At 40.1% G+C, this 21723-nt stretch overlaps 1 protein-coding gene across 1 annotated transcript in view; it reads left to right on the top strand.

The window, feature by feature from the left end:
- The window catches only part of AGRN (agrin), a 430880-nt gene that overhangs the window by 309284 nt on the left and 99873 nt on the right, over positions 1 to 21723 (top strand). The window contains exons 9-11 of the mRNA XM_018563524.1: positions 6404 to 6598; positions 11586 to 11786; positions 20086 to 20088. Of these exons, the coding sequence (XP_018419026.1) occupies positions 6404 to 6598; positions 11586 to 11786; positions 20086 to 20088 (399 nt within the window). The remainder of the gene's footprint in view (positions 1 to 6403; positions 6599 to 11585; positions 11787 to 20085; positions 20089 to 21723) is intronic.

Consider the following 21723-nt stretch of genomic DNA (forward strand, 5'->3'; position numbering starts at 1 on the left):
TATATGTATATATATATATATATATACACATACACACACGCACACATTTATAGTGCAATCAGCAAAACCACCAGGCTTCAGTAAGTACATTTTTAATTTGAACCTGTTACAAAAATGGAAAATTGACTCTGAATGTATGTTCAGTGAAATCCGCATGTCAGGATGATCATTTGATCCAGAGATATAGGCAAATCTTGAATTCTTCCTGCAAATATTGAACTGTGCTTCACCCTTCCCAACTCCCCAGCCTTCCTAAAGGACTTCCAAGCTGCCCATAACATTGAAAGCCCAATAGATAGGCTCAGGAAGGCCAGGGTCAGTGAACCTTCTTTTATGTATTGTTATCTGTTTTAGTTGCCCAGCATTGTGTACTTTTAGACTTGAGTGATCTTAAGCTGCTCATATACAGTATTGTATCTGCAAATTGGACACTTGAGACTTTTGCTTTTCAGGGGCGACCAGCCTGTTTTGCCTATTTACTGTTTGTGACAGCCAAATCTGACAGACTTGGGCAGCCCTGGCAGTACAAACCATATAAATTCATTGTCAAAGCCCTCAATCTCATCCTTCATCCCAAGCAACCAATATCAGAGAGCACAAACAATATTAGATGGAAACGTTGAAAGCAGCCAATGCACGTGCCAGTAATAAATAAAGAAGGCTTCAAACACGTCTTTTCTACAGTCAATTTATATGGCCGCCTCTCTTATCTGCTTTACTGTGTCCAGTAGAGTATAGGCAATGTTTGTGATAAGACCTTCCAATTTTTTATATACCAGCTCCTTAAAAGTCTCTCAGCCCCAATAGGTGATATCTAACTCCCCCATTGTGAAAATCTCAACACTTTTGCAACGAAAGACCCTGCTTGGCTTTATAGCATTCCCTGGCAGTCAGCCTCTGCTGCATAGTACATTTTAAGCAGACTTTGCCTTTAGAGGTAAATTAGAGCTAAACATGGTCACTATAATCTCATATAGCTTTAGCATGTTAATACAGTTTCAAAAGTTGTTATTAATCTTAATATTAATAGTAGCCTTCATTAAAGGAAGTCCTTGTTTACGCACTTCCTGTAATGGAAGACAACTATATCCCAGGTATGCTTGTGCATTGTCACCTGGTCACATGTGTCCCTGGTGCTGACACATGTACTGGCATGGTCAACCACTGTCACTAACAGTAGCTGGTCCAGAGTAATGATCTCCAGCTGACGTCGGAGTGAGCACATTTACATAGGACATGTCTCAAAGAGGCTGAAGAAGATCAGCAGCATGAGATATCTGAAATAAAAAAAGAGAAAACAAACAACATTTAAAAAAAAAATTCAAGTATGTATGATAGCAACCTAATTGTCATGCAGGTAGGGATAAGATTTAAAGGAAAACTCGCAAAACCCAAACTGGAAAGCTTTTTACATTTGTCTACGATTTCATGCCACAATGAACCCTCTCCATCCACATAATGCTTTGATTAGAAAATTGCTTTCAGCTGCAGGAAGCTGATTAGTAACCTTTGCTGGGATGTGTAGTTCCACCACAGCTAGTCTAAATGTTAGCAGACGACAGTTGGATTTCTGAAGTCAGTGTCTGGTGAGGTTCGGTGGAATGCAATGGTTAATAGTTTGGCTTTCTGTGCGGTATTGTGTTATTGCAAGGAGGTGCTCTGGGTTCTGGTAAAATGATGAGGTCTCCGTCTGTACTTTGTGCTGCAAGTAATGAAAGTCAGGGAATGACAGGTCAGAGACTCTGCTCTGTTATTAGCTTTGGATGCTCTGAGCTGTGTCCCTTCTCCCCCCATCATAAGTATCTGTGTGCCCCTGTGCAATGCACTCTGTGCCTGTACATCCTGCACACACACTCACTCTGTGGACACACACATGTTTGTTTTTATCACAACACTCGCCTCTTCCCTGATAGGCAATTTGTTCCGTTTGTATTGCCTGTCTGTGCACATTACCTAGCCGTCATTTTCAATCTATATGATCCAGTGCCTCTGCTGCTTATACTGTCTTATCAGTGGATGCATTATGAGTGGTTTATATGAGAGGGATTGTTTCTGGAGCCCTGTATATAAGAAGCTGATTTCCTCTGCATGCTGTATATGTGTTTTTTATAGCAAGAGCATAGAAATCATTGCTCCCACTTGGAAGAGTGTGCCGTTTATTGATGAATTAAGAATACTGTGGGCCCTTGGCAGTACTTAAGGCCCCCTTCTTTATAATATCAGTGCATCTTGGATCTTGTATATATTGGATTTTCCATCACTTTGTGTCCCAATGGTCACAGGACAAATAGGGTGAATCTCCCCAGCAAGGACACAGACACCAATAAAGACATAATGAAGTAGAAAGAAGGTGTGGGGCGCCGGATCTCTTAAAGCAGTAGGTGTTCTCAGGCAGGTCTAAGGGCCAAGGTCACTCTAGTCCATTTTGATGCAACAAAACACATGCATTTTACTGTATACAAATGCATTTCAAGTAAAAAGCCTATTCTTTCCATTTGGGCTGGTTCACATCTATGCAGTGCAATTTTGTTTAAAAGGTAAAGAGAAACTATATGCGCCCATTCACACCTACATGTGGGTGTTACAAGGCACGCCGCATGTATACGGAACAGTGTGAATATAATCTTTGGCGGTATAGAGGGGCTGATTCTCCCAAGAAGCAGATTTCCCAGGAGACATCTGGAGCAATCATCAGACTAATTACCCCTCCGGATCCCTCCAATTCTATCAGTCCATTATACACTTTGTTCAACAGTACCAAGCCCTAATTAGGATTAGATTGATTGTATATACAGGTTCCAGATAGACTTTTATCCCAAACATATACAGTATATTCTACTTTTTACTGCCTGTAAGGGACTCAAGTCTCTCTTAAACACAACACAACTTTTGTTATTAATTTTAGGACTTTAGTTATTAGGACTATTTTGTCCCTGAGAAAGGGGGACCCTCTAAACTCCTAAAATATGTGCAATATAGTACATTATACAGCGGCGCAGTGCAGAATACCAGCAGCTATAGAGGCATGCAGCAATAGTACATTATACTATAATGTACTATTCAGTGGCGGAACTACCGCCGGTGCTGGCGCACCAGAGCCTTTGGCCTGTGGGGGGCCAAGCACAGTCCCAGCGCCGGATCGGTACCCAGCGGCCAGCGGGCCCCCCATCTCTGCGCCACAATGTATACAGAGAGGACACCTCTCTATATACATTGCCCCCCTCCCCCTCTCAGAGGGGGGCAATGTATAGAGAGAGGGGGGGGCAATGTATAGAGAAACAGATGAAGACAGAAGACCAGAAAGAAGAGGTGCAGGTAAATAATTCATTAAAATAATAATTATTTGTAGCCTAATGTTGTACAAAGTACTGTTGCAGCAATGCAGAATGACACCCTCTATAGAGGACTACAAATCTCAGCAGTACTTTATACAGAAATGCTATTGTTATATAAAGTATTGTTGGGATGTGTAGTCCTCTATAGCCTGTGCCATTCTGCATTGCTGTAAATATTAGGGTTGCACCGATATATCGGCCGCCAAAAGATATCGGCCGATATATCAGCAGATAAATGCCAAAAGTGCCATTTTTCTGTTGATACAGCAGCGCATCCCTGCTTTCTTTCCTCCCCGCTGGGCTCTGCTTTGTGTCCCAGCGGGGAGGAGAAAAAGTGACAGCCGGCCCAGCGCTGCGGGAGGAGAGCACTGTGTTTGTGTATTTTTGGGGGGGGAGGGGGGCAAAAAAAATCTTGCACCAGGGTCCTTTGTTCCTTACGTCCGCCACTGGTACTATTGCTGGGATTTGTAGTCCTCTGTAGCTGGGGTTATTCTGCATTGCGCTGTATATAATGTATTATTGCTGGGATTTGTAGTCCTCTATAGCTGGTGGCATTCTGCAGTGCGCTGTAAAATGATTATACGGCGAAATGCAGAATACCAGCAGCTATATAGGAATACTATAATATACTATATACATTATACTATAATGTACTATTGCTGGGATTTGTAGTCCTTCATGGCTGGTGGTATTCTCCATTGCGCTGTATAATGATTATACTGCACAATGCAGATTACCACTGACCAGTTATAGAGGAACTACAAATCCCAGCAATAATACATTATAAAGCGGCGAGTCGGGAAGCTCACCGGGAGGAGAGGGCCAGACGCATGTCGTCAGCGTGGGCGTAAGCGGCGTCGCGTGAGCGGGTATACCAGCGTAGGCGCAAGCGGCTTAACCAACGTGGGCGTGGCGTGCAGCGGCGAGTGGGAAAATTTTAATTTTAGCCGACGAATCGACGATGGAAAACGTTGACAACGTTTTCCATCGTCGATTTTAATCAACTTAATCGAATAATTATTGCAGCTCTAGTTTCCTTTTTAAACTGCTAGCTATGCACTTTAATACAGTTATTAACGATAATAAACCATACCTTAAAAAAGTCATAATTCTTTATTCACATTTAAACACGTGACAGCTCAGTTTATAATAAAGGTTGTTTAAAGCTAAACTCCAGGGAAACCTATAAATACACAGATGAAATACATAGATTATGCTACCTCCCCATAGATCACACTGCAGTTAGGCAATGCAGCCTGGTCCAGGTCACACCACAGTCAGTGATTTGGCAATAGAGAAGTAGCAGCACACTGATGAGGCCATCCCTGTGCTAATCCCTACTGTAAGCGTTTTCACTGAAAGCACTGATCAAAGTAATAGAGCCTGGCACAGTGCACCATTTCTTCTGCCCCTGATTGAGTGCTTCTGTGCAGCAGGTTACAGGAAGGTGATAATAAGACAGAGTCATGTATTTAAGCTAGCTGTATTTAAAACCCATTCACTAGTTTATTAGCAAGGACCTAATTAGCAAGGTGTAGTGTATTTTCTGAGGTAATATAATTTGAGTCACCATTGTGGTGTTTGACCTCAAAGTAAAGATTTGCATACTAGTAGCAGCATAGTTTAGTCAGTGCATTTTGGGGAAATAGGGAGTGAGTCTGACAAAGCTGATGATACAACAATGTATCAACATCACGTAACAAATATAAAGTAGGTGTTATCCCAATTTGGCTGCGAAAGTGGAAATACCATTCAAAGTAAACAGAAAGAGGCACTGAGAATGTTGGGCATATCTTGGTCGCAAACATCTCTACTTTCCCAGCTTTGGGTGGGGGGCAGTTCCTGTTGTTGGAACCTTAAAGGGTGGCAATCAACAAAAACAAAGAAGCTACGAACAAATATAGGCACTTCCAAGCGGGTTAGGATAGTTTGAGAGCAAGGCATAAAAAACCCCCCTAATGTTGGAACATGGGATTGTATATACAGGTTTAAGATCGACTTTTATCTCAAACTACTTTTTACTGCTCATAAGGGACACAAGTCTTTCTTATACACAACACAACTTTAGTTATTAGGACTATTATGTCCACTAAGCTTTTAAGCTCAATAATTACTATATGGGCAACCAAAAGCTGCTTTTTGGTACAATGCCTTTTTGTGGCATCTCACACTTGGTGGCAGGGCATGCATCAAGTATGCTAGGTTTGATTCAAAAGCATGGCAGGTACTACGCTTATTAATAATGTGTACGTACAAACAAATTGTTTTCCACAATGTATTTGACTAAATTTCATTAAAAACCGGGTGTATATTCCTTTTAATACCAAGGCATTATTTCAGATACCTATCTCTTTTATTAAAATCTTGATGCCAGGCACCGTATCGTTTCCATTTCATGAGCGTTCCTCTTTTATATTTATTTGTTCGCTGCATTCCAGACGCTATAAACATTTTTGCTTCATGAAGCAAAGAAAATAAATGAATATTTTTATAAATGAATTGTATTTTCAATTACAAAAAAATGAAGTTGAAAGCTGGAACATATTTGCTTGGGGCAAAAGTTTGGATTTAGTTGAGAACCAACCAGAAGGCAACTAGCTTTCAAGCGAGAATTAAACTTTGCACAGAATGAGCGCTGCCTGCTTGCCGAGCCTCCGAAATGTTTTTTTACACAATGAAAATGCAGCACAGGAAGATCTGTTAAAATTCCCTCACCCATTCCTTTCAGAATTTGCATGAAAAGTGACATTTTCCCCTTCCAGGCATATTACAGAAAGGATTTGATAAAGTAAATGAGTCACCTCTGTTACAATGAGCTCTAGTTTTTCATGCCGTTGTCCTTTTCTACACCCTTTGACCTTGTCAGAGCACCCAAGGACACTGTGTTGAGTTAATGGCATCTGATGTATTAGTGCTGGGATGGCAGGTCAGTTAATTAAAATGGGTGCAGGTGCATCTAAGCTTTCATGAGAGGACAGACAAATGACATGCACAATGCAGCTGGAATACGGAGTGGGGGATAGTTAAAGCTCGTCTTACACTTTTTAAAAAAATGTTTTTTGTTGCAGATCGCTGCCGGAAGTGTCAGTTTGGAGCCATTTGCGAAGCAGAGACTGGCCGCTGCGTGTGCCCAACAGAATGTGTACCCTCGGCTCAACCTGTGTGCGGGACTGACGGCAATACTTATGGAAGTGAATGTGAGCTCAATGTGCGGACCTGCACTCAACAAGTTAACCTACAGGTGGCAGCGCAAGGAGACTGCAGTAAGTTAAGGAAAAAAGGCTTTAAAGGTAGCTCCACCTATGGATATGACATATAGTTGACACAAAAATAAATGACATAGTTGACATACAAAAAAAAACCCTACATTTTTGTAATTGAGTGTTAATAACAATTACCTTTCTGGTTTATCCACAACTAACTTTGCTGTTCTAAAACTCACCAAAATCATGGCTTCCATGTATGTTTCTGTACAATTTTGATGTATAGAATTTGCCTAAAACCTAATTCTCTGCTTAAGTGATTACATCACTGCTGTCCTCAACAGTTTCTCTTAAACAACAACACTGAGACTAAACTCATGACTTACACTGCAGGAAATGGATGAAATGCTTGTTTGATTTATTTTAGTACAAATGGCATCAGTCATGAGCAAAAGGGGAGTTACTTTTTAAATGTTAAATTGTTACCTTTTTCAAATGCAGTATTTAAATTCACTTTCCATGTATGCATGTAAATGTGCTGTTAATGTAGGTAAATCATGGCTTTTTAAAGTGGAATTCTGTTCCCCAATTCTGAATAAAGAATGGAGACACTGGTGTAAAAAACACCTTCCCCTATACAGACTGTACATTGCTGAAGAAGAGTCGGGTCCACTCTTTGTAATAACTGTCTTTACCATTAGTTGAAAATAAATCCCTGGGCAGCAAGTGAAATCCATCACTGGACTTCTGAAACTTTCCTGGAAACAGTACAATTGGCTATGGTCATAACATACAGTCAGTTTACCAAAAGACAGACTTTCTGCATCTCCTCTGCTTCCCAACGGGATTGCAACTCAGTCAAGGATAGTTGGCAGTGTGACAGCAGAGATGGAATAGCAGTCAAGCATGGGGGACAGCAAGCAAGGGGGGTGGGTTTGAATGAGTGGGTTGTGATAAGAGAGCAAAGTAAAAACCAGGAGGGGACCTCTCCACCTTAAAAGTCCTCACAATGTACTTTTTGTAGTCTTACGGTGGGAGCCTGAGGAACATTTCTCAGCCTTGGGGGAAATAGTTTATTTCCTAAAATAACAAATAATCAGTCTCCTTTGGATTTGAAAAAAAGTCTTCATTTTTTGATCAAAGCTTCCTGACAGTTTTGCATATACAGTATGTTTATGAGGGAGCCTGATAATGATTTTAATTGCATTTGCAAAGTAATTGCTGTTAAAGGTCTGCTATCTAAAAAAAAGTTTGTATTCTGAAAAATGCATGCACCTGTAGTCATAACATTCAATGTATTCTTTAATTACTTCACAAGTCTTTTTTTACATTTTCTCCACATTTAACTTCCGGTTTAGCTGCCCAAAAAAGGACAGTGACAGAAGTTGGGACAAACATTAAAACTGTAAGGGTGTGTGAGCAATTGCAGCAACAATTTACATGGTTTAAGGTACGTCTGAGAAAAAAAACACACAGTTGCCGCAATTGTTCACGTACCCTTGCAGTGTCCCAGTTTGTCCCAACTTCAGTCACTTTCTCCTGAAATTCCTTCACCCAACCCTACTACTGTGTCCTGTAGTGACAAAGGGGTGGCAGGAGAAAACACAGAAGGTTACGGGAGCCTCAGGTGTGCAACACATCCAGAAGTGTGTTGGATTTGAAGTTTCATTGGGTGGTGTAGCTTTGCAGAGTGAAGATCAATATTTTGATACGGTATGTAAAAACAGCTCTCTTTATGGCCCCATTCACAGGGATATGCACAGCCATACAGCATGCACTCCTGTGAGGAAACCTGCACTCAGGAGTGACAGCTGATACTGCCGCCTACTGTCAGAGTCGTACAGGTGACCACACTGCTACATGCCAACCCAAAGTTACACATCCATACAGTTATAGATGTACACCCCTAGACATAAACTTCTGCATCCAGGGGCATGCATCCATACCCGTGCGGATGTGCAACTTCGGGTCAGCCTGTAGCAGCGTGCATTTGCATTCTGTAATTTAATTGTACAGGCGGCTGCATGCACCAGCTGTCACTTTCAAGCACAGGTTTCTGCACAGATGTGCATGCTGTACGGTTGTGTACAGGTCCTATATGTGTTTTATGTGTGTATTTACACTTTTGCCTGGAGGTTTGCTTGAACAATAGTCAAAAGCTCCTACCTCCGAACATTGCATTGAGAGAAAAATACAGCGTTTCATTTTTCAACTTGCTTCAGCATAAAATGCTCATACATTTTGAGAATTCACTTTGGCATTAATAGGTAAAAATAATGCAGAGAGAAGTGAGCGCGTTTCTTTACACATTTATTTATAAACCTCTCAGCTTCAGAAGAGAACACATACATGTGGCATAAATCACCATAGTATCAATTTCAAACTGAACATTCTGGGTAGTTTATAAATAGCAAAGACAAATAGATTTCCAACAATCAAAGAATTGGGTTGATTGTGTTAGTGTTACCTCCAAATTGCCCCAGTTTCTTGATTTGCTAGTTGTAATGTGAACATTAAAATGTAGTGTTATCAAGACCTGTAATTTTTCATCTTTCTACAAAGGGAACCCACTTTTACATATTTGTTACTCAATTCGGAATTGTAATGTTCTCTCGAGAATTATTTAAGGAAAAAAAAAAAAGTTTTTGTTTTTTAGGGTTTGGCATTCAGCAGATAAATTGACAGAAAATTCCCAGAGCTACATTTACTTTTCATTTATTGTAGGCAAGCTTTGATGGAGTTTCTATTCATTTCCAGTGCTATGCGAGCAGTTCAGAATGGTTGTGTACTTTATTATTTTGAATGATTATACCTGCAAGGGAAGGGAACTTTTATCTCTTACTGTTACAGTACATAGAACACGAGTCACATCCTTATGTCCTCAACTGGACTGCTCTTTACAAGGCCCATGACCCCAGAACGTATTGCTAAACTTGTAGCATGGACCCCAGTTGGTTCAAAAATTTGTGCCAGCTCCTCACAACAGTATATGGTGCAGTAAGCGAGCTCCCCCTCCTCCCTCTCCTTTCCTTGTCAGTACTAGTACTATGGCTGTGATGCAGCTCCCTCTGCTTTATTCTGAGAGCTTCCCTACATAATTTAAAAGTATAATTCCTATACTTTTGAAAAGCTCTCAGTGGCATGATCACTAAGGTGGAACTGTCACTTTACCTACTGAATATTACTCCCTTACTGGCCAAAATACTGCAGGAGGAAGCCGCAACAGAGCAGCCAGCAAGGGACCCACACCATTGAAGGTGAGTGGACTGTCACTAGTCAACTGTCACCAGCAACAGAATTGCTAGTGAGCCAGAGGATGTCGTCCGGTCCGAATTGAATGTAATGCCTTAAAATAAAGGAGACGCAACTTACCTGGCCATGGCTACTCTTTTTTTTTTTTTCCAGGCAAAGTCATACCTTTTGACTCTTGTTCTGTATAACCTGCCTGGCTACTGGGCTGCAAGGGCAGAACTGGGAATACCATCTGGTGAACTTCGTTAATGTGCAGGCCAGGTTTTCCCAGTTCTGCCCTTGTAGCCCAGTAGCCAGGCAGGTTATAGTGAACAAGAGGAATGAGAGAACGAGTAATGTAGACAAAAGATACTAACCCCTCCCTGATGTACTCTTAGAAGCACATTGATTCTGCCTGCATTTAGTTTCAAAGTTAACATAGTGCACATTTGAATTTAAAGAACAATTCCAGGCAACATGTAAAACCTGTAAGCCTGTAAGCTGCTGATGTTATCCAGCAAACACTACAGCTGTGTTGAAATAATGAAGTCTGCTGTGTCTACCTTAGTCTGAGTTTTCTTTATTCTGCTGAAGCCAAAATGCAGAGTGCAGTTTGCACGGTCACCACAATTGTATTTTCTGACACCTTAGCTGTGTACTTTCCGCTCACTCTGTTTCCTGTGTCATAGTCAGACATCCAAGGCAGGTTTGATTGGTGGCAGTGAGAAGCATCTTGGTACTGACATTTTGTTTATATCAGACTTTCCATACGTAAGAAACTGCAAGAGAGCCTGCTGGCTGTTGTAATATATGTGTGTATATATATCTATATATCTATATAGATATATATAGATATATCTATATAATTTTTTTTTTACATTTTCATTTGTGCACAAACACAGTCATCATGTTTCCAAACTGTTGGCTCCAGCTCTCTCAGTTCACCTTCCCTAAACTACCTGTCCAGTACAGAATCACAAGGGACAGCACAGTCTCCATCTACTAGCTTGGAGAAGGGAGGAAGCAGGAACAGAGAACAGGAGAGTGGCTTGCTTTGCTATGCCTGTGTGTGTTTGTGGAGACACATACAGCTTACCAGCACACACAAGGGTGACACCATAGGACCCTGCAAATGAAAGGAACCACCCCAAAATGGGATATCAGGACCAGTGTTAAGGAGACCAGCTGATTCTGCAGGGAGCTAAAACTTTTAAACATCAAGAAGCAGCATCCATTGTAATTTATCTAAACATAATTTGATATCGCTTAAACACCTTTTGACTTCAATATCACTTTAACTCTTATTTGCTGCTTTTTTTGTTCTGGTTCCACGATTCTGAAGTATTGAAGCTAGATGCAAATGGAACAAATATTTCTGTTATGAGAGGTTCAGTTCAAGTTGTGTCTTGCTAACAGCAAACCTGTGCTTTTCCCATTCAAGACAGAGTAACATGCTAGCTTAATAGTCTGCTCCCTCCACTGCTAAAACCAAGCTTTTTCTTACTCCCATGTCTCATCTAACTCTCCTTCCTGCTACAAAGAAGCTAATCCCTAGATCCGAGTACTATCACATGGGAGTGCAGGGGTCTTTACCACATGTAAGCGTCCACCCAGACCTACCTGGAAATTACAGGGACTGTGTCACAGGGATCATACATGGAAAGTCATATGTGCTTTGGAAAATTGAATACATTAATCACAAATGGTTATCAGATTTCAATACCTTTTATGTTGGTGGCTCTTCTTTTAAGGTATAAAACAAAACATTGCATGTGCCGGGATTTTTCACTATGGCATTTGTCTTGCTCTCTTCTAGAAACCTGTGGAAACACCATCTGCGGCTTTGGTGCCAAGTGCGTAAACAACAAGTGCGTGTGTCAGCCTTGTGAGCGCCAGCCTTACCTACCAGTGTGTGGTAGTGATGGAGTCACTTATGACAACCAGTGTGAGCTGCAAGCTGCATCCTGCAAGCAGAAGAAGAAAATAGATGTGGCTCGGGCAGGGTCCTGTGAAGACGGTAATCCAATTTCCCAGTCTATTTTTTCCTGTTGTTATTTCTTATTAAAAAGGAAAGGAGCAGGCATACAAATCAGATAGCTTGTAAATCGGGTCAGATTTTGGTCACACTTTGGTATTATCTGAGTTGGAGAATCATGTAGATACACGTAAAGAAGAAATTAAATTGTCTATCTAGCACTTCAACTGTTCTTATTTTCACCACTATGTGTTTGGAGACTGCTCCTTAAACCATTAATTTCCTGTAGAATACTCTTTTTCAGTGATACCAGTTAAAACAGACAAAATCCAGTAAAAAGGAAAAGAGAAACTAGCAAAATATAACTTATCATTGTGCTGTTCCAGAAAAGGCTCCCACATCTATATACAGGCTGCTATAAGGGCAGACACCTGTCTGTAACTACAAAGCATCTGTGTGTATTTTGGACAACACTAATCTTTCTGGCAGTGTAGTCTGAATCATTGGTAAATATACCCAGACACCATAGTTGTGAGTTGGCACACGTGATGTGATCTGACTGTTCTAAAGTTAGAAAGTTAAAGTTAGAATTTAAAGCCCAATCAAAGTTGCATACCTTTTTTATCTCTTTATATTCCTGTATCCATGCATGTTATGATTTGTGACTGATTTTGGTTAGGAAATGCTTTAAAATACCTGTTTCCAGCCCTCACACTGCAGTGGTCTGTGCTGGCAGATCTAAGGAACAGCCACACCTCTAAACCCAAGTGTCTTCACACAGACTTGTATTGTGGAGATGGTAATTTGTGTGCCTGACCAGCTCTGTTACATTGCCAAGTGACCTGGGTCTAACTCTAGAAAGATATGTCGTCAGCACACCCATAAGTTTGTCATCATGTGCAAAGCTACTTTTATTAATCGTACATGACAGAATACATGCTTGGTAATACTTATACCATTGGGTTATGCTGGTACCTTCAGGTGATTGGACACGAGCTGTAAAGACAGCCCTGCAAAACCCTTCCCATGTCCAGCATGCCTAATTTTTTCGCTAGTTTCTTTAGATGATAGATTTGCTTCTCTCTACTGAGAGAGCTTACACAAATGTTTCAGTTCTAGCAAGTCTTCAACTGCACTATAGCTACTGTGGCTTCCGTAGATTTGCAGCTTTCCTAATCAGTTGCTCCTCAGCTGAACCTTGGGGATTGTACCTGGACCCTGCCTGGGAGAAGATGCCGGTCTGGCCTGTAACATTGCTTCAGGCACTGGTTACTACATGGGGTGTTTACCTTGAATCACAATGAGTTAGCTGCTGGGTGGTATACAGGCCCAGGACCATGGCCCTTCTGCAGGTAGAGCCCTGTCCCTGAAGACCGCTTACGGGGGTATGACCAGCAGGAGGGCAAGGTTTGTGAATTGGGCTTGTCCCGAACATCCTCTGCCTGGAAGACATTATGCCTGCATGGGTAACTCTGGGGCCCAGGGTGATGTTTGCTTCCCTTGTCTTATTGGGGTTTTATTGGAGCGCTGGCTGTGACAGTTTCAACAACCTGAACAATGAGCTGCCAGCTGTGTTCGGATATTTTGACAGCGGCAGCCAGCACGTCGGATGTGTTGCTCACCCCTCAGATGAACTGCTTTAGGATGCCCCAGTGGTATCCGAATTAACAAACCTGTGTCCTGTCAAGTACGATTATGACAATAGGATTTTTGTCTTACCTGTAAAATCACATCACAGGATATAGTCCCCTCCACTCTGTTTCTATGAACACTCCTGTATTACTTGTTTCAAAACTGAAGGTAGCAACATAACCCAGTGGTCTAAGAATTACCAAGTCTGCATGTTATGATGTACTCCTAGAAAAATGCATCATGGGTTCTAACTTTGATGCCTATTTGACTGCACGGTCATATTTAGACACCCTGCACAGCTGTTGTAAGACTATAAAAATGTAGGTTGCTAGTATAATGCTTGTAAGAATACATGTCTATTTCTTTGACTTCAGCTGGGCAATAAACTCCAGTTTTGGGAGAAAATCCTCTCCATGCCAGCTTTATACTATATAATCCAAGAACCATAGAACATTTCATTGGAAATTATTACCTGCTGCTGCTCTCATATATTGACATATGATCTGATGGTGCAAATGCTGAATATTAGAGCTAAGTGGGAAGTTCTTTCTACTTTTTGTAATCCCAGTTGGTCACATTGTTGCAGTAAGCACATAGGATTCCCCTTGCCTACCTGTTGATGTGCACCACCTTTGCCAGTATCTCAATAAAGATGAAACTTGTAGTGCAGGTCACTGCTTTAATTTGACGACATGCTCCATGCAGACTTCTGTGAAAAGCAGTGAACCAATTATGAAGCAGAGGGATGAGAATTTGGAGTAATTATGTTTTGCATCAAGTACGTAGTGTTGCCATGGTTGCAACAAAGAAAAATTTGAATTGTATGGCAGTACCTTTTTTTTTAAAAAAGACAACATAACATATTACATATTGTAGCCTGGGAAAAGGAATAATCGAAGAAAGTTAGACAATACAGCATTTGACAAGAGGAACTGTCCGGGATCCCAAAGTAACCGTCCCTTTTAATTTACATACTCAAACATGACAAAAGACACTGGCAATTGCCTTTTTCTGCGATTACAAGTTACGACGCTCAGTGAAATCAAACAGCTCCACATTTCAGTGAAGTGGTTTAGTAAATAATGTTTTGGGAAACAATGTATGCATTGATTTCACAGCTGGAGCATTTTGAAGCCCTGCTGTCTGGCTCCTGAGTATTATCTCACACGGTGCTGATATAGTGCGCTACAAGTAAGATTAGTTGCCTGATGCAACCAATCTGCTTTGAGCATTTCTGCAGCCCATAGCTGAATTGAAACAAGAATTCTGATTCATTGCTGTGAGCAAAAAGGTATTTTCTTATTAACACACTTTTCATACACTAGACCTAAATATTATTGTCATCTCCGCATTGCTACACTATAGAAGTTAATAGCAGTGTAGAAGAGGTAGCAAAAACATGACCAGTATATGCACATTATCTAATATGTATTTTTATTATAAAGTTCAAAGAATATTGCTGCGTACAAAAAAACAAAACCTGTACAAAGTTAACGGTCTATTTACAAATGGTGGTAATTGGTTTTCTGTTTAGCTGCAAAATGTTGCCCCTTTTTACATATTGGTAAAAAGAGGGGTAGAATGTGAATATTTATGCGGTCTTACTGGAGTTCAGTCAGACTGGAGTTCAAAATACAGAGAAAAATTATTAATAAATTGACAAAACTGGGTTTTAGTTATTTTTGAACTTTGACAATAAAGAATGTAAAATGTGTTAATAAATATACTTTTTAAAATAATTTGGCCAATTTATAAATTGGTTACGTAGTTTTGGATCTGGGTTGTATGCCATTGTACTTGTTAGCCATTAAAAGCAACCACAGACATTAAAAAACATCCTTCCCAGTCCAAGGATAGCCCTACATGCATAGATTGTTCTCGTTCAGCCCGCCGGTGGAGGAAAAAATTGCATTAAGACAAGGTTCTTTTATTGTAAAAAGGTCTTGGCTGTCAGTGTGTCCAGGTAGTCTTGCATCCCATCCTAAAATGTCTTACTCCCCCAATCTATTACTTTGTCTTCCTCTTATTGTGCTCACTCACAGATCATCCGTTCCATCTTACTACCAGTTATCATGGACAGAGGTATCTAATATCCATGGGCTTCTTACACTAAGGAGAAAATGTATATGAAGTGCAAAATATACATTTAGTATACCGATTCCATTTATGTAAAAGTGAATATTAGAGGTAGAGGTTGCCTATTACTGGCGGTGCAGAAAGCTGTATGCCATTCAGTCAGCAAAGGTTCCACTTTGTATTTGCTTTCTAAAACTGCTATGTCTGAAATGCCAGAAAATCTCAGTGGCTGATGACCTTCATTAAATTAATTACAATAATTTTAAACTGATTTCACCAGCAGACAGAAATGCTCAGTACAAATTGCTTGTACTTCTGGGATTTATCTTGGTGTTTTCATTAGCTTCAGGTTGATATTTCTGTGAGCTGTGACATCACAAAGTAGAAATTTTTAGTGGTAATGCAAGTGTATGCCAGGCAGCAAACTAATTTAATTCAAAGAGCCCAGTACTGTATTCCCAGAAATCTGTCGCCAATCTTCTTTCATTTGCTGCCCTGATCTGATAAAAGGTGGCATCTGATTGGCTGGGATAATGCATTCTGTACTTAGTCACAGATTCTTAAACAACTTTTTAAAATATATTAAAGTTGCTCTATCAAGCGTCTGTTGTCCTTTATTTGTCTGTCTGTCTCTCTATCTGACCATCTGTTGTTTATTTTCCTCAGCTCGTCTAAAGTTAGCTATGTAACCCTGTTATAGCCATAGATATTACTATTAAAGAAAAACCTGTACCAAAATATGTAGAGAAATATGTAGCCTCTCCTAAATTCAGATTGCCTGTCCAGCACTGGCTTCCCTATTTTCTAAATCACAGACCCAGAACAAACATGTGAAGTCCGAACAGCTTGTTACCGGCCAGTAGCTTAAAAAGCATTGAATCTATTGGATCAGCATGACAGCCAGCCAGCCAAACTTGTTCTGCAGCTTACACATTGCCTCAGTGCAAAGCATTTCTTGTAGGTCTAACATTAAGCAAACAAATCCAGGACAATATTAAAGTAGTAATAGATAATATTTAGAAGTATGTTGCAGAGTCTTTGCATGGTCAAAAAAGTTTTCAATTGATCTTCAACCCAGGCAAACTCAGCAGAATGTGAAGCAGCAACCTGTGAAAATCCCATTGAAATTATTGAAATTAGTAGTAAAGTAAACTCTACAATAATAATTGAATATATGCACCCAGTGAAAAAAAAAACACTATACTGATTTACATCTAATCCAAATTTAGTCATCTGATGACGGAATCTTGCACCGTTTCTGTGTAATGACCATCCGAATCAGAAGTAATTCCTGAACATATGGGTTATACTGCTGCCTACACAAGGAAGTGGACACTAGCAACAAAAAAGCTGTTAGCCAGTCAGTTATAACCCCTCCCACCATGCTTCAGTTTTTTGCTCGTGTCCTAGGAGGATGAACATCTTTTCTCTTTGGAGAAAATATTAACCGTTTTTCTAGATATTTATTTTCTTTTGAATATGTGCGAGAGAAAGCTTTTATTAAGAAGTGGACTGTTCTCACTGTGGAAACAGCCATTTTCTGTCTTAATAAACACTGACAGTCCCAATTGAGGATGCCCCTGCCTTTACAGATCAGGTTGCCAAACATCTAGAGGCGCTTTCCAAACCGTTATTCTCCCTGGCTGGTCCGGCTAGGCAACCAGCCATAGCTGTCATGCCAATCCGTCATGCATCAGGGGGATTAACGAAGTATAAGTCCAAGGAACTCGATACTATCCTTATTGACTATTCTGTTATAAAGTGCTTAAAGCGTATATGCCTGCTGCATTACACTGTTGTGTTGATAGGATAGTTGATATTGGCCATCACATTAGCCAAATGAGTCTATTGTCTGTTAATATGCGGAGACTGCTTTGCCTAAAATGTTGTATTGCGAAACAACATGCAAAAAATGAACCAGCTTCTCATTCCACCATTTCAGTCACTCAGACATATCATCATACATGCTTATAGGCTTAAAATCAAAAGGTTGTGTCTTTTCCTATCAAGGCATGCTCTACCAGGTTTATTATTATTATTATTATTATACAGGATTTATATAACACCAATAGTTTGCACAGCGCTTTACAATATAGGGAAGACATTATAATTACAATACAATTCAAGACAAGATGGTAAGGTGGCCCTCACTGTTCAGTGCTTCTTGGGCCTATCGGCATCCGGAATCTGTCTCTCAGATTTGCAAAGCCTCCACCTTACCTCTGATCCTGTGTCCCTTAATAAACAAGTAAATAAAACAAGAATTTTGTTCTTTACTCTCCTCAAGTTCTTTGAAGAACACAGGTCCCTCCACTTTGTGTTTGATATCTACTCCAAAGTTTGATTTGATATAAAACTGAAGCATGATGGGAGTAGGAAGAGTCATCTTGTAGGCAGCACTCTGCGTTCCTTAATGAACTCCAAGAAACAGATGTCAAGGGAAGTATAAGAATCCTGTAATTTTTGGCTACAACAGTAACTTTCACCTCTTACTGAGGTAATCAGTTAAGCTTAACAGTTTACTATGTCTAAGCGTGGGCCTGTTTATGGGCTCCTTTTCATTTAGAACACAACTCGACCTTTAGCTCAGCTTGGTGTAGGCTGTCCCTGTGTGTCTTCCTCAAGATATCTTCTGTCTCTTTCCTATTAGTTGCATGTTACTCTGACAGTCTCTCTGCCTCCATGACACGATTAGATGCACAGGGATCAGAATAAAGACATTAGGATTTTTCTGCTATCATAATTTGTTTTCGCAGAGAAGCTGTGCAGGTGCACTGATAATTTGGGATTTACACCAACACTGGCTTTTGTTTCTGGTTTGCTGACACATCAACACTACTAGAGTGTGCTCAGCTGCTTTGCAAAGGAAACATTCCATAATTTGCAAAAGTGTTCACATGCAAGTAATTAAACCAAAATATGTGTTAAATATTTATAACATTAGTTTGAGTTTATTTTTATGATACTTATGCTGAATACAATCATGTAGCTTGTTCTAGTAGTCAAGGCAAAAGCGACTGACTCGGGCAAGCACATGTGCCTGTTAAAAAGTAATGTAATCTATGGGGGAAATGTGCTTGTGTGAGAGTTCTATGTGAATGAAGTTCTGTTTTCTTCTCTTCTGAGCTTTTTAAAGGTGTGTGTTTACCAGGCGTTTTGTTATTGGGGAGAAAGAAAAAATTATACTGATTGGATTAAAAAAAAGATGCTTTTGCCATTTACATAATGCTTTGGCGTGGATTGGTAAACTTCGACTGCTACTGTTTTTGGGTCTTGGCTGCATTCTGCCATTCAGCTGGATGAGATATTTTTAACAATGCAGCATGACCTACTAAAAGCCTATGTCAAAATATTAAAAGGGAACATAGCTGAAAAAAATATTTTTCCTGTTTATTGCATACATGGGTTCTACTTATTGAGTATTACTTGCAGCTATTACATTTCGCAGAGATCACTGCAACAATGACTTTCATATTCCTTTCTACTCAGAAAGTTGTTGCCATATTTGCTCAGGCATCTTCCAAGGACCTGCTAACTGAGAAATCATGTAATTGCACAAATACTGGTGCAGCAGTATTTATGTTTTTGGATGTGTGAACAAACAGACCAACCTTCTGCTGCTGAGTCAAAATGTTACAATAGTCCCAGTGAGTGATCACTGATTTTCTTCTGCCTGCAGTGAGCTGATATCAATTTTCGCTCAAGATACTACTTTGGGGTTCAAGGCACACCAATTGAATGGAGCTCAAGAACTGCTTTAAATAATAATTGTTGTTCAGTTTTATTGAGTAGTTAAGTTGTTGTATATTATGACCTGTCAGGAATGTATTCATGGAGACTTAAAAAGTTACTAATAGGTCTGTTTTAACATGGTATGAAAAGCAGAGTCACTCCTAGTTAGTCCATGCTTGCTTGCCAGGTGCTCGTTTACTGACAGCCACTATATACAAAATCTGAATGACCTCTAAACAGCTATATCCGAACTTTCTTTATTCTTTCATAAAAAACATAACACAAGAGATGAATTGAAACCTCTGTTTTAACACAGCTCTTGGTAACACACATGCAAGGTCAGAGCGAGTCCTCAAAGAGGACATTTTTTAAAGGATAGAAAACCTCTACATTAGCAATAGTGTCCTGTTAAGAACCCTGTCTGAGCAGCAATATTAGCAGTGCTGCTCAGCTCTCTCTAGACATAATAGCCCAGCTTCAGAAACTCATTGGGGGACATTAATCAATCAAATTAGTGACACAATTAGTCAAAAATCAACAAAGTAGATGTAGGAATTTAAGCACCACATCATTTAAATGAATCCAGATACAAATGTTTTCTATTAGCGTCAGGGGCAGTCAAGTAGAGTAAGCATTACATTTTGGGGGTCCAAAACACCACCCGCCCCTGAACCAGCTGCTGAGGTACTCCAATCACAACTCCATACAACTTTTAAGCTGCAGGAATTGTAGTGCACAAATAATTTCTCTCATTAAGTCCGGATGGAGGGGGTGTTTTGGACCCACATCATCACTTTACCTGATGAAGGGACCCTGCATAGTTCCAAAACATTTATTTTTTTCTGTGATGTGATCAATTAAACTTCAATAAAGGTGTTTTTATTATGAAGATGACAGTGAGCTGGTGGCTCCCATGTTGTTGTTTTTTGACATCATCCGCTTGTCATTACAGTGCCTGCCAAGAGACGACAGGGGATATACCAGTTAGATGTGCGATGAGATATCTGCATATATTGTCGAACTCTGAAACACATTGACTACTCTACTTGAATGTGCCTTACCCTAATGGAATAAAGTTGCATCTGGACTATTTTAGTTGGTGTCATGCTTCATTGTTGAGCCAAGGATACTGTAGAGATTCTTTGGCTTGTGGAAGCTGCCTATCAGTCAGCCATATCACACATATTCACATCTCTTAACTACTCTTGGATGAGGAACCCCAAGAGAATAACCACATGGGTCCAGTGCTTTCTTTCCACTTTTCCAAATATCTCCTTCAGCAATGATTTTGTGACAGGTGTACAGACCTGTTTGTCCGTACTCTTGGGCAGCCAAGTTCAAGTTTGTAAAGTTCTGATACAGAATTATTCCTGAAGATGTTTTCACTCTAAACAAATGAATAATTAAGAAGTGGTTAGGGTTAGATTTTGTTCTGTCTCAGTGTGACTTTAGAGCAACATAGTTTGACTCAATGTAACCTTGTAGTAAATCGGTTGCATGATCTGTCTTACTGCTTCTGTTAGCATTGGTTTGCCATGCAAGAGAATTGATAAACATCCCCCATTGCCTTCAGCTTGTTCTGCATCACACAGGCACAGGTCTGCCATGGAAACTATTGAAAAAAAAATGGGCTACCAACGGCAGCTCAAGAAAGTCAAGCAGTGGTACTTTAGAGTTGCCATTCTGTTAAAACAACTGATTAGTGTGGGTTCAATGTGTAGAAGCTTTTCATTTTATCTCTGGAAATGGACAGCCTTTTCAATCAATTAATCTCGGCAGCTGCTTCTAGGGATGGTCACGGCACCTGATCTCAGGAACAATATCTTACAAGGGCTTTCCTTTTTTTATTGCTACATGTGAGAATGATTGGAAAATCTGATTGGAATAGCTAGCACAACAGCGCTTGATGTTCATGCTAGCTTCATACCATGGCAAAACATTGTGACTGTTATAATGTGACCAAAGCTTTACAGCCCTGTATTATTCTGACTGTTTCTCAGATATAATTTACATAACTATTCATTGCTGTAACAGGTTCTGTTTAGTTCTTTGACATCAGTGCAGTACGTTATTCCATTCAGTCAACAAAGTGATAGCATTACGTTTAACGATGATAATGCCTTGTAGGAAGTGCTAGTCTCACCATTCAACTAATGGGAAGTGTTGATTTACCTCTGCTCCTAATATGTTTTGAAGCTTAAAGTACATCTTAACCCGTACTTGAACACATTTTGTTTACTAAACCGCTGTGTTTCATTAACAATTTCCCTCTTTCTGAATAAAATATTGTTTTCAACTTTTCTCATTTGTTTCATCTCTGTGGTGTTGATCTCCTCTAGCTTATTTAAACCATTTCCTGTCTACATGCACTCACACAAGTTGTGACTGCTTGTTGTGGGTTGACAGTACAGGAGAACAGCTGGGAAAGAGTTGTCACCCTTAAAGGAGAACTATGAGGTTAAGGCTTTTCTCCATAGTTCTCCTTAGGGAATCCACCAGTCAGCGCTGGCGGAGCGGGGAGTGGGGAATCCAGCCCCTC

This window comes from Nanorana parkeri, unplaced genomic scaffold (genome assembly GCF_000935625.1).
Source record: "Nanorana parkeri isolate BGI_ZX_2015 unplaced genomic scaffold, ASM93562v1 scaffold671, whole genome shotgun sequence".
NCBI lineage: Eukaryota > Metazoa > Chordata > Amphibia > Anura > Dicroglossidae > Nanorana > Nanorana parkeri.